General features: G+C 37.4%; 1 protein-coding gene across 2 annotated transcripts in view; it reads left to right on the top strand.

Moving 5' to 3' along the window:
* cpne2.S (copine II S homeolog) overlaps positions 1-13,407 on the top strand; it is a 64,739-nt gene extending 51,332 nt beyond the window's left edge. For both annotated transcript variants that reach the window (XM_018260452.2, XM_041561128.1), the window contains exons 8-16: positions 599-697; positions 2,399-2,485; positions 6,333-6,392; positions 6,662-6,795; positions 8,570-8,624; positions 9,706-9,757; positions 11,013-11,146; positions 12,396-12,632; positions 13,161-13,407. In XM_018260452.2, the coding sequence (XP_018115941.1) occupies positions 599-697; positions 2,399-2,485; positions 6,333-6,392; positions 6,662-6,795; positions 8,570-8,624; positions 9,706-9,757; positions 11,013-11,146; positions 12,396-12,632; positions 13,161-13,268 (966 nt within the window). In that variant the 3' untranslated portion in view covers positions 13,269-13,407. The remainder of the gene's footprint in view (positions 1-598; positions 698-2,398; positions 2,486-6,332; positions 6,393-6,661; positions 6,796-8,569; positions 8,625-9,705; positions 9,758-11,012; positions 11,147-12,395; positions 12,633-13,160) is intronic.
* Positions 13,408-13,705: the final 298 nt, after the last annotated feature.

The raw sequence follows: 13,705 nt of genomic DNA, 5'->3' as shown, positions 1-13,705 counted from the left end.
ACAAGCCAGATAATTGGTCTGCGTTATCCTGTTATCAATGCATTGCTAATATTAGCACTTTTAAATAGATGAACAAATATAAATTTGTTCATCATCCAAATGACAGAGGAACATATAACTGTTTGTGAATAGAGAATAATATACATTTTAAGATAACCAGTGTTTAACTGAGTGACTGTTCTTTAGTGTGTGTGGCTATGTTCCTGCCTCCATCATGTACAATGGGTAATGCAGAGGCCTTCAAATTTGTCATGCCCCTAGCTTATATTTGTACCAGATGAAAAAGCTCACTTACACACACACTGAATCATTTAATATTAGAGATCAATAGTGCTACATGCTAACAGAAAACTAAATACTGTATTTTCTGAGACGTGCTATATTGCGAATGAAAAAAAAAATCTGTTTTCTCATTGAACTTGCTTTAGCCCCACTGCCTTAATATTAAGGGATGTTCCTGACTGAGCAAAGGGTGGTGAGAATAACTAAACCAGTAATTAACTAGGCAGGGGAATCTCCACATTCTGCTCTGCTAACAAACCATAGTAACTGTAGCTAAGAAAGAAACTAAAAAAAACTGTTGGGTTTTCCTTTCAAGGTTGTGTGCTATGACTATGATAACGATGGAGGACATGATTTTATTGGAGAATTTCAGACCACTGCGATCAAAATGTGTGAGGCTCGTGATTTACAACCTGTAAGTACATACAGCCCTAGCCTGGAACCTTGTATGGCCTAAAGTTCTGCAAAATATTGCTTCTTTTTAGCTGGAAAATTATTCTTTTGCGTTTGTTGGTAAATTCATAACAACAAAAATAAAGGACCTCCAATCCCTATAAAGTTTGTTATTAGAAAAAGCTCAATAAAAGTACTTGCACTTCCATATAATTGCATTCTGTGTTAATGCCTTCATCATGCCTCCTGTTCCAAAGTAAATTCAAGCACATCATAGGGAACCCTGGTGGAGGTGGGTCCAGGGCTCCGAGTGTGGGCTGTGTTAATAGACTTGCACACATGTCATTTTGATAATGGGAAATTAAGCTACAGGTAATTCATTATTTAACAATGCAGATCATTTATCACCACAAAAGCAGTATGCCAAGTGCAATTTTACACGATTTCCAATTTCCACAGTTCAGCAATTCTTCACCTTAATTCCAACGTCCTTGTGTGTCACCAGGCGGAGTTGCCCTGGCTCAGTTGTGTACAATTCACAGCAATATTTTAAGTGCAACTGTGTCCGTTTTGACACATCAGTTGCTGTTGCAATGACACTAGAATTATGGGGGGATAATGCTGCATTATGGATAAAATGACGATTATGTCCAAATTTGCACTTTGCACACTGCATTATGGTTGTAAATGTCCCCTATGGTCACATAAGTAGCTTAATTTCCCCTTTTCAATTGCATTCATACATCATTCCCACCAATCTGTGCCCCAGTGAAGCTTAGTTTTTTGTCACATTAGCATATATGCAGAGAAAAACCATGCAAGCATGGGGAGAACACACTCTGTGATAGTGCCCTGCCTGGAATCAAGCCCAAGGCCCAGTAATGCAAGGTAGGACCACTGTGCACAATCCAAACTCTGTGTTTGCTTGTGTACAAGGCCTACCTTTTACAGATATACTGGGCCAAAGAAAACAAAAAGAAAAAATGAAATGCAATTCTTTTGCACTACAATAGCAAAGTGAGGATTAATTAGAAAAGGGTATCAGAATGTTAGTATGGCTGGTCCAGGGCATTCAGGGTTGAATCGAATTTTCAGGTTGAGGCTTTAGTAATATTGGTCTGACTTAATAGGGAAGATCTGACATCATTGGTGCTTTGTGACATTTTCATATATTGTAGATGTTTTAAAAAAAAGACATGCAGTTTTAAAACTTTAGAATATGCAATAAAAATAGCGATAGTGGAAAGGTGTATTTATTTATTAAATTATATATATATATATATATATATATATATATATTTATATTTATTAGGGATGCACCGAATCCACTTTTTTGGATGCGGCTGAACCCCCGAATCCTTAGTGAAAGATTCGGCCGAATACCGAATCCGGGGTGGGAAGGGGAAAACATTTTTAACTTCCTTGTTTTCTGACAAAAAGTCACACAATTTCCCTCCCCGCCCCTAATTTGCATATGCAAATTAGGATTCGGATTCGTTCGGCCGAGTAGAAGGATTCGGCCGAAAAAACTGGGGTAAGCGGTTAGCAAAGTTTGGGGCAGTTAATACATATCTGGCTGCATAGGTCAAGTATGTATGTTAGGAAAAGAGATTATCTAAAATGCATGTAACAGATAATAACAAAACAAATGTAAATGGAGTAACTGTTCAGAGATTTTCCACTATTCATATAATTTTGCCTTTCTTTTGTTCCCCTGTAACAGGTAGAGTTTGACTGTATCAATCCAAAAAAACAGAAGAAAAAACGAAGCTATAAAAATTCTGGAATAATAATTATTAAATCTTGCAAGGTAAAAAAAACTCTAATTTACTTATTACCTTTTGAAAGGAACAATTATTTTCTTATATGGCAGGTATTGCTACTTTTCAGAATTGTACATCCATTTACTGGTAAAAGAAACACTTATCTTGAGGAAGAACTGTAAAACTGGAGTGCAGGATTATGTGTGCACCTGCAATATTTTCTTTGCACAGATCAGCAATGGCCTGAATGTACTGCTTGGTTTATATTAGCATGGAAATTAGCATATCCCACCCATATGCACATGCTTAGGGCCACCATCAATAATATCAGGGTTTCATAAAGGTTATTTTTATGCAAGTTTATTTGGGGCCTGTGCTTGTATGTGATACACAAAAGATCAACTAGCAGTTGGGAAGGTTTTGCTAGGACGAAAGGTTGAAGGACGTGGATTTTTTTCAACCACAGCTACTGGGGCCCAATAACTAATCATTCCAATGCTGGAAAGTTCATGAAAGTAGGTGATAGCTTATATAATTCAGGTAATAGATCCCAATATAAGAAGCCAATGAAGTAGTTCACATAAATAATTCCATTAATTAATGTGCTGATAAATTAGTCAATTCATTAGTGGTATGTAGAGTTTCCACTTAGTTTCAACCCTACACACCTGCCTCTATCAAGCTGTTCTGCACTATCATTGCTTGATAAGTTACGTTTCTATGTAAGTCAAAGTATTTACAATTTACAGTATGTAAATTTGCACTACCCGGTGGTTCACTCTTGTCTTTGCTGTCAGAAGTTTTTAGCCCAGCTCTGCCAGTGAAATTAAAGCATAGCATTGTTGTACACAGCTGCTACAGATTCGTTTCGTTTTTCTGACTCCACAACTGAGCCTTTTAGAATACTCTAAAGTAACTGCCCCAAAATGGGAACCTCGGTCTGGCTTACTCATGTGCCCAGAATTAGTTTTCCATTGGCCATTGACCAGTAACCATGCTGTGAGTGAGAAGTCTTTATCTCAGCATACACCTAAAAACAACTTTGCTCAAAATGAAGACATGCATTATGTCTATACTTTCAATTTAAGAAAATCCATGTTTTAATTTTTTTGCCAAAGCACTTACTGGAAATAGGTTTTTTTACACTGAATGTCCTGCCCCCTCCCATTATAAATAGGGCAATTTATTCAGCACTCTATTTGTCTTTGAAAAAACAAACCTCTTCCGTCAGTTACAGGAAGTGCTATAGTGAAGTCAATTAAAAGCACTGGGAGAGGCTTTTATCAATACCATCAATTTATCATTAGGGATGTCGCGGACTGTTCGCCGGCGAACTTGTTCGCGCGAACATCGGCTGTTCGCGCTCGCCGAATGTTCGCGAACGTCGCGCGACGTTCGCCATTTTGGGTTCGCCTTACCTGGCGCTTTTTTTTGACCTCTCACCCCAGACCAGCAGATACATGGCAGCCAATCAGGAAGCTCTCCCTCCTGGACCACCCCCACACCCCCTGGACCACTCCCCTTCCATATATAAACTGAAGCCCTGCAGCGTTTTTTCATTCTGCCTGTGTGTGCTTGCAAGAGCTAGTGTAGGGAGAGAGCTGTTACTGATTTCACTGATTTCTTTGAGGGACAGTTGATAGTAAGTTTGCTGGCTAGTAATCTACTTGATACTGCTCTGTATTGGAGGGACAGAAGTCTGCAGGGATTTGAGGGACATTTTAGGGTAGCTTTGCTGGCTAGTAATCTACCTTCTACTGCAGTGCTCTGTATGTAGCTGCCTGCTGTGGGCACTGATCTCTTCTGATCTCATCTGCTGACTGCTGTAATAACCCAATAGTCCTTGTAAGGACTGCTTTTATTTTCTTTTTTGTTGTTTTACTTTGCTACTTTAACAGCCAAGTGCTATTAGTCTAGCAGTGTTGGGGAGTGGGACTGGTGTGCTACTGTGCTGCTCCTAGTAGTTCAGCAGCACCAACCCGAGAAAATTTTTTTAATATACATATAATTTTTTTTTTATTTTACTTATCTTACTGTTCTTTAAGGTGTCCAGTGCTGTTTGCTGTTCTTCATAGTAGTGCACCAATAGTAGTGCACTTGCAGGCATTATTTGCCCAGTGGCCATCTAGCTGTGTGAGCTTGTTCACATTCTGTCTAAATATCAATAATAATACCGTCTCCAGAAACACCACCTGAGTGGTTTTTCAAGCAGCAATAATATATTCCGTATCCACCACTGCTGTAGTGTATACATTGACCTTGCAGGCATTATTTGCCCAGTGTGTTCTTCATTTTCAAACCACTGCCACTTAGCTGTGTGAGCTTTTTCACATTCTGTCTAAATATCAATAATAATACCGTCTCCAGAAACACCACCTGAGTGACGTTTTTCAAGCAGCAATAATATATTCCGTATCCACCACTGCTGTAGTGTATACGTTGACCTTGCAGGCATTATTTGCCCAGTGTGTTCTTCATTTTCAAACCACTGCCACTTAGCTGTGTGAGCTTTTTCACATTCTGTCTAAATATCAATAATAATACCGTCTCCAGAAACACCACCTGAGTGACGTTTTTCAAGCAGCAATAATATATTCCGTATCCACCACTGCTGTAGTGTATACGTTGACCTTGCAGGCATTATTTGCCCAGTGTGTTCTTCATTTTCAAACCACTGCCACTTAGCTGTGTGAGCTTTTTCACATTCTGTCTAAATATCAATAATAATACCGTCTCCAGAAACATCACCTGAGTGACGTTTTTCAAGCAGCAATAATATATTCCGTATCCACCACTGCTGTAGTGTATACGTTGCCCTTGCAGGCATTGTTTGCCCAGTCTTTAACCAAGTGCCACCTAGCTGTGTGAGCTTTTTCACATTCCGTGTCCAGAAACATCACCTGAGTGACGTAGTGTGATTTCTGCCCTTTACAGCACAAAACGCAGCGCTGTGTCAACAATGTATTTTTCAGATACATTTTTGCCCTTGATCCCCCTCTGGCATGGCACTGTCCAGGTCGTTGCACCCTTTAAACAACTTTAAAATCATTTTTCTGGCCAGAAATGTCTTTTCTAGCTTTTAAAATTCGCCTTCCCATTGAAGTCTATGGGGTTCGCGACGTTCGCGAACCGTTCGCATTTTTGACGCAAGTTTGCGAATATGTTCGCGAACTTTTTTTCCGACGTTCGCTACATCCCTATTTATCAAGTGTCTAGATTGCCCTTATCAGACAACCTAAAACAGTATTGCCCTATGTGCGCTTCCTTCTCTTTTCTCTTTTAGATATTTTGTAGTGCTATAGTGAAACTAGTTTTATTTTCCTCCTTAGTGACAATTACTATAACAACCCTATGGTATGATATGGAAATATCTATATATTTCTTAATTAAAACAATCTTCAGAAACTATGTTCACCTTTGAAAAAAAAACAATAGATAGAATCTATGTTCAGCACATTCAAAAATTCTCATGATTAACAAAAATTAATATCAAATTGATATTAAAAGTGTATAAATTGAATAAAGCTAGTACGGGCAAAACAAAACTTTTCTCTTTAGGTTCGCTAGTGCAGAGAACACTGTTGCGCTCATTGCACCAATGCGGCCCCCCTTTGATCAGCTCTGATGCTGATGTTTTACATTCGGAGCAGGGGATGGCATCAGGGCTGCTGCCTCAGGTCCCTGATTATGGCATATATGCTCTGTTATTATTGTTTAGGTTTAACTTATTCTCCATATCCCCCACAGAGCTAGACAGAGCATAGCTATAAGTGTATTCATATTATACTGCACATCTTTCCTGGGTTTGTTATACTAAAGCATTACTAGATGCACTACTTGCCACCTAATTCTCTTTGTGTGTTTCATTTACTTTTACTTTTTTTTTTCTTTCAGATAACAAGAGATTACTCATTTCTTGATTATATACTTGGAGGATGTCAGCTAATGTTTACAGTAAGTCAGTTCCTGGCACATCCTGGGCTGTTATTTGCATTACTCACTTGCATTCATATTTTTATTTTACATTTTAAACATTTGCTATGGCTGAGGCTGGGGATAACTCATTCTAGAGTTGCATACACATTTACATACAAAATGAAGTGCACTGTAGATGCCATAGTTGCCTTTAAAGAGAGAAACAGCAAAACAAAAAAGTTAGCTAACAGTCTGTAGTATTCTGGAAAATTTCCATAAACATTATAAAACTGATCTTTTAAACTTAGGTTGGAATCGATTTCACTGCATCAAATGGAAACCCTCGAGATTCATCATCTCTGCATCACATTAACCCCATGGGAACTAATGAATACCTGTCTGCACTATGGTCTGTTGGACAGATTATTCAGGATTATGATTCGTAAGTAGAGAGTTAGCAGATGACACCTGTTTTCAACACAAAGTGCATATTCTGTATTACAAATTTGGGCTTACATAGCAAACCAACCCTGGCCCAGGCTGACCCAGCAGTTTATTATCTGTGTATGGAGCCAGGACGACAACCTGCCTTAACAATTTCTGGACAAGTATTGGCCAGATATATATATCAGTCAGGTCTGAAAATTCACAGAAGACTGTTACAGACTGTGGACGCAGTATTCACTTGATAGATCTGCTTAGATCCCTGCTGTCATCTCATTCTTGGCCTTAGGGCAATATTTTGAAATCAACCCAGTTTGGTCCACCACCTTTGCATTTCTCTATGTACAGTTGTGTTCAGAATAATAGCAGTCCGACATCGCTAACTTGATTACTCGCTGTTTTTGGTAGAAATTATATTTCTACATGGCAAATAATCTACTAGTAGGTGTAGTAGAGTAATGGAAAACCAACAGACCCAACAGTCATGACATGCATTTTGATGATTCTGTGTTTTTAAATCATTAATTGAGACTTGTTCAATAATAACAGTGTTCAAAATAATAAAAGCTTGTTTCAAATAATAGCAGTATTCAAAATAAGAATAGCTTGTTCCAAATAATAGCAGTGTGGAGTTCAATTAGTGAGTTCATTCATTCTGTGAATTCTGTGAAGACACACCAGTAAATGAGCAATATCTTGGTTCCAGACCAACAAGATTGACATTATCGAGTGGCCAACTCAATCCCCAGACCTTAATCTAATATAAAACTTGTGGGGTGACATCAAAAATGTTGTTTCTGAGTCAAAACCAAGAAATGCAGAATTGTGGAATGTAACAGGTGCCAGAAGTTGGTCAACTCCATGCAACACAGATGTGCAGCAGTTCTCAGAAACATTGCTTATACAACTAAATATTAGTTCAGTGATTTAAAGGAAAGCACAATCATTTTTCAATATAAGGATTTTGAGCTTTATTCACCTTTTTAAACACAGTGCTATTATTCCAAACACAACTGTGTGTGTGTACACACCGATTTTCAGGAATTTCTAGTGAAAATATTATTTTCTGTCCCATTATGTTTACTGCACTACCTGCTAGTTGCAAACTTTGAGTGTACCAGACACCAACTCTTCTTCAGGCTAGACTACAGTATACACAAAGCATTGGTTGCATACTTTTTAACAGATCTGTTTATCATCTAGCTTCTGCTACATTGCTTCAAATGTCAGAACCAAATGTATAGAAAATAGTAAGGAACAGACTGCTTCCAACAGCAAATACATGAAAAATGAAAGGGGTGGTTCACCTTTAAGTTAACTTTTAGCATGTTATAGAATGACTATTTCTAAGCAACTTTCAATTGGCCTTCATTTTCTCTTTTTTTATAGCTTTTGAAATTATTTGCCTTTTTCTTCTGAATCTTTCCAGCTTTCAAATGGGGGTCACCGACCCTATCATAAAACAAATGCTTTGTAAGTTAACAAATGTTTAGTGATTGCTGCTTTTTATTACTCATCTTTCTATTCACGGCCTCTCTATTCATATTTCTTTTCAAATCAATGCATGGTTGTTAGGGTCATACATACAGTTTATATGGCCATTTCTATAATAAGGTATGAACAGCTAAAACAGTTTGATATTTAAGATGAACTTACCTTAAAGTCCCATCTTACATCATCCTTAAGATAACTTGTTTCTCAAATAATTTTTGATCTACAAGAAGCCAAACTGCAGTAAAATGAGTTGCTCTGTCCTTTTCTTTTTCCTCTAGTGATAAATTGTTTCCTGCTTTGGGGTTTGGTGCACAGCTTCCACCTGATTGGAAGGTAACAAAAATTATGTACAGATAACAAGATAAAATTATATATATATATATATATATATATATATATATATATATATATATATATATATATATATATATATATATATATATTAAATAGAAGTTACAACATTGCATGGTTCCCACTGTGTGCTTATCTATTGGCCCATGGTTGCACTCCTCCAGCGTCAGGCTGGGGTGTGCGGGGCCACCATTGTGACATCAGTGCTACCTGCTATGCCACGGGGAGCAGTCCTGTATTGGAAGGGCCCACTGGGTTTTTTCCCAGTGTCCCATTGGCCCAGTCCGTCTGCACTTGCCCCCAAGTTTATCTACTTGGGCTATTACTGTTATCAAAACAGTCTGACTCAAGTTTTGATTTGTCAGACTAAGCAAATATTATAAAAATATATATATTATAAAAGAGACAACATATATAGCCAGCTTTAATGGAATATTGACCTATGACTGAGTTTTTAGTAGTAATGGTTATATTATATAATATTATTTTAGACATTTTCAAGTAATATAAAACATTTTCAGAGGCTGGAGCACATTCAGTTGAAAAAGAAATAAAATAAAAAGTAGGATAGAGAGGGCCACATGAATACCCCAAAACACTAGCTTGACATGGCTATTAGAGCGTGCAACTTTCTCATAAAAGATCCTGAGCAGGTTAAAAGAGACATGAGAGATGTTTATCAAAAGTGTCTGCAGTAATGACATTGATTTGCACCATCTGAAAGTATCTCAGTACAGCAGCCCTGCTGGGCATATAAGGGTGACTGTAACTTTCCTGGTATCTGCATGGTACAAAATAGAGACTAAGCAGTAGGTTTCTGTCATTGATTAAAGGCAGGCAGGGTTTACAGTGAAGTTTCTAAACAGACATTAATGTACCATAATCACAGGAGAAACAAATTAGTTATTTGTTGGATTTTCCACATCAATAGACACGTATATGTGTTATGGTACACACAGTGATTAAACCAAGTAATCTTTATATAAATATTATAAAAATTACAGCTTTCCTGAGTTACACAGTAATTGTGGATATAATTTTCATTTCAGCATTTCTTTTCCAGGTGTCTCATGAATTTGCCATAAACTTTAATCCCACAAGTCCCTTCTGTTCAGGTTGGTTTTTAGTTCCCTTTCATTTGCTTATGTAAATGTATATGATATCGTACTGTTCGTGCTTGGTGTGACCAAAAGATCTCGGTTGGATACCTTTATTTTTTCAGGATTTCATTCAATGTTAGCAGATACATCAAATATAGGAGTTTTTTTTCAAACTGATGAAGGAGCTAGAAGTAAGAAGAAACAAAGAGACAAAAAGAAAAACAGGATATAAGAGGCAAAAGATCCCTGGGGTATCAACAGAGCAAGAAATCCCAAACAAGAGATGCAAAGCAGACTGACAAAAGTTTACACAGTTTAGTAATTGAGTGCATATATTGTTGCCAAAGTCACTCAACTTTCTTATCTATCTGTTCATTCTGGCATATATCAGATCAATTTTAAAATATAGCCAACCACTGTGTTGCCAAATCACATACTCTTTATAGATTTCTTCAGTAAGAGTTAATGCCACTGATTCATTAACATGTTGCGCCTATTCCTGTACATCTTTGAGTTGCTCTGGCCAAGCAGTGATTTTTGAACTGAGAATAGTGGCTGGTATAATTATTTAAAAACAGTATGTAGAAAAAAAAATGCTTCAGTTCTGTAATAGCATTGCCATCAACTGGAAAACAGCAAATATATCCACCATAGCAACCCTGGAATGAATACTCAAACAAAGTTACCATTAAAAAAAAAAAAACTAATTACAACAGGATATCACTGATGCAGTCTATGGGGCAGATTTACTAAGGGTCGAATTTCGAAGTTAAAAAAACTTTGAAATTCAACCCTCGAATTGAAATCCTTCGACTTTGAATATCAAAGTAAATATAAAAGTCGTAGTATCCTATTCGATGGTCGAAGTATTCAAAAAATTACTTTGAAATTCAAACTTTTTTAACTTCGAAAATTCACTCGAGCTTAGTAAATCTGCCCCTATGTGTTTATAAGAAACACTAATACAAAGCTCACTATTCGTGCACAAGAAGACATTATCTTGATGGAGAAGCTAACATGCATAATTCCTAACTTTTTATAATAAATGTCTGTGGTGCCTTATTTGTTATGGTCTATGCCTATGCTTTCCATATGAGAAGTGGCCCATTCTTCAGATACTATCATCTGGGTGCCCCACTGCCATTGAGCCTCATTCACAGCTTGCTCTCAGTGTATTTGCCTACATTAATGGGGAACGTTTAACAGCATATACAGTGAATTTCTTCCTGTTAAAGGGATGTTTTCACATCTACACTTTCTTCTCTTTCAGGAGTTGAAGGAATTATAGAGGCTTACTCTGCTTGTTTACCTAGCATACGGTTTTATGGACCAACAAACTTCTCTCCAATAATCAACCATGTTGCGCGATTTGCTGCCCAAGCAGTACAGCAAGAAGCGGCAGCGGTGAGTAGCAAGCACAGCTGTCAAGGTTGCATATAAGGCAATGGGAGAAGTCCCAATGATTTTTTGATGTGTACTGGGTTTTTGCCAATACCACAAAGTTTTCGGGCAAAATCCTGATTTTTTTGTGAGAAAAATCTGAAAATTGGATGAAAAGTCCGAAAAATTGTGAAAATCTGATTTTTCATGATTTTTTTGAATTTTTTCCCGCAAACAAAATTTTCGGGAAAGTGTATTAATAAATAAGCCAAAAAAACCAGTGTGGATATGATCGGAGTTTTTTTCAGAAAATATTGAGATAAATTCAACTTTGATAAATAAATTTCTCACTGCTCAATGTCGGTCTATCCTTGATAGTTCTTGGGTCTTGTCCGATTTACTGTTCCTTGACCCTTGCCTGAACCGATCTTTGCCTGTTCCCTTGGTTATGCTTTAAAATTCCTGATTCTGTACTGTGCTGATTGGTATTTGGCCCCAGCCTGTTCCATAACTATGTTTACTCTTCCGGTTCCCTAGCCTGCCCAGGACCCTTGCTTTGGTTTTTCTCACTTTAAGACCGGACAGCATCTGAGTAGTGAAGGGCTCCTCCCCACATGAAAAGTGGCTGTTATAGGTGGAAGTGTGAGCCACAACCAGAACCTTGACGTTTGTTCTGGGTATCGGGATAATAAATGTGACAGTAAATAATGTTTGCAAAACCCAATTGCCATTCAGTTGCTTGGTTAGTTAAGGCAGGCCATACTGTCATGTCCTCTAATTAATTGAATGGAGATATTGTCATGTACTTGACGAATAAAAAAAACCAGATGATTTGGTATATAGATCTATGTTTGTAGGAAAGATTCTTCATCAGAATGACCATGCATGAAAAGACACCAGGCAGCAACCACTTGGGAACATCATATTTTGCCGCTATTGTTTATTACATTAGGGTCAGCTTGACTAACCACGAACAGTCATATGGTTGGTGTGACTTAGACAAATGAATCAAAACAACCACAGGCATTCGTAGTAAAATATGTACTGGTCAGGCCAGCTAAAGGTATGCAAGTGCTTACTTAAATATTTAATTGATCTGTTGTTCACTTGGGGACAGATAGATCACGCAGCCAATTACATGCAAGCATTCCGCACAGATGTTGCCAAAATATTAGCTAATGTGGTACCTGTAACAGTTACCATAGCACTATTCTTATTTTATTCCCATTTGTGAGAAAACCAAGCTCATCTGAATCCTGTATTCTTTTTGCAGCAATATTTTATCCTGCTCATTATAACAGATGGTGTCATAAGTGACATGGATGAAACTCGACATGCTATTGTACAAGCCTCCAAGCTGCCTATGTCCATTATAATCATTGGGGTAGGGAACGCAGATTTTTCTGCTATGGAGTTCCTAGATGGAGACAACAGAGTCTTGAGATCTAACACTGGCGAAGAAGCATCACGTGATATTGTTCAGTTTGTGCCATTCCGGGAATTTCGCAATGTAAGTAAAGGACTTCTAAAGTAATATGAATGAAATGGACAGACAGTGTACCAGTGTTTTTCCCTGCGCTTTTATTTACACCATATCATAGACTGAACACTACAGTCTGTCCTGCCGTGTCTTCTGGGTATTTTAGTCAATTATCACTATTATCTAACAAAACAACATAGTATTGGCATGACATTGTATTCGGACTCATACAAATGCCATAATAAAGAGAGAAGAACTAAAATAACATAGAAGTATTAGAACATTGTGGGGTCGATCTTTTTGTGTAGCTTGTTCTTGCCATTTTAGTCATTATCCCATTACGCCAGCGTTATATTTTTTTATTTTTAGCAAACACACTAGTATTCAAACATTAATGCAACTTGTTTTGTTTTCCATAATTTTCCCACATTCCAAATTAAAAAGTCATTTTTTATTTACTTGGCTTAGACACTTTGTAAATAACAAAGATCTTGTGATCCTGTATCCTAATTCCATTATCATGAAATGATTTCATAATCTTTCTTCTCTATTTCTCAGGCACCCAAGGAAACTCTGGCTAAAGCGGTTCTAGCAGAACTTCCACAGCAAGTGGTAGACTATTGCAAGAACCATAATCTGCCTCCTATTAAGTCGGACAGTGTTTAGCTGTTCCCTAAAACTGCCCACAAGCAATGAGACAGGCATTCATTACTTACATTTACCCACCATGACAAAATGTGGAAGTACCTCACTGCTTGCCACATTGTGAGGACATCACCCTCAGAACAAAGATCTGCAATTGCGTTTGCCAGTTTTTTTTTTTTTGGGGGGGGGGTTATCCTATTTCATTGTTTAAAATTAAAGTTTTTGTTTCTTGGTCAATAGATGGATTTTCAAACCATCTGGACTCCTCCTTCCCTTAACCCCACAGCCATATTTTTTACTTTCCTCATTAACAAGTAACGTCAAGAAAATAGATGCCTTCTTATCTATTTTAATTGATTTTTATTTGTACCCATGTTGTATTTGCCCTAAAAACTCAATACCTTAAAAATAATAATACATACCAATAGTGCCAACCAGAATTTCCCATGGAGGGCTCA

This window comes from Xenopus laevis, chromosome 4S (assembly GCF_017654675.1).
Source record: "Xenopus laevis strain J_2021 chromosome 4S, Xenopus_laevis_v10.1, whole genome shotgun sequence".
Taxonomy (NCBI): Eukaryota; Metazoa; Chordata; class Amphibia; order Anura; family Pipidae; genus Xenopus; species Xenopus laevis.
The sequence above is the reverse complement of the archived record's forward strand: the minus strand, read 5'-3'. Positions and strand labels throughout refer to the sequence as shown.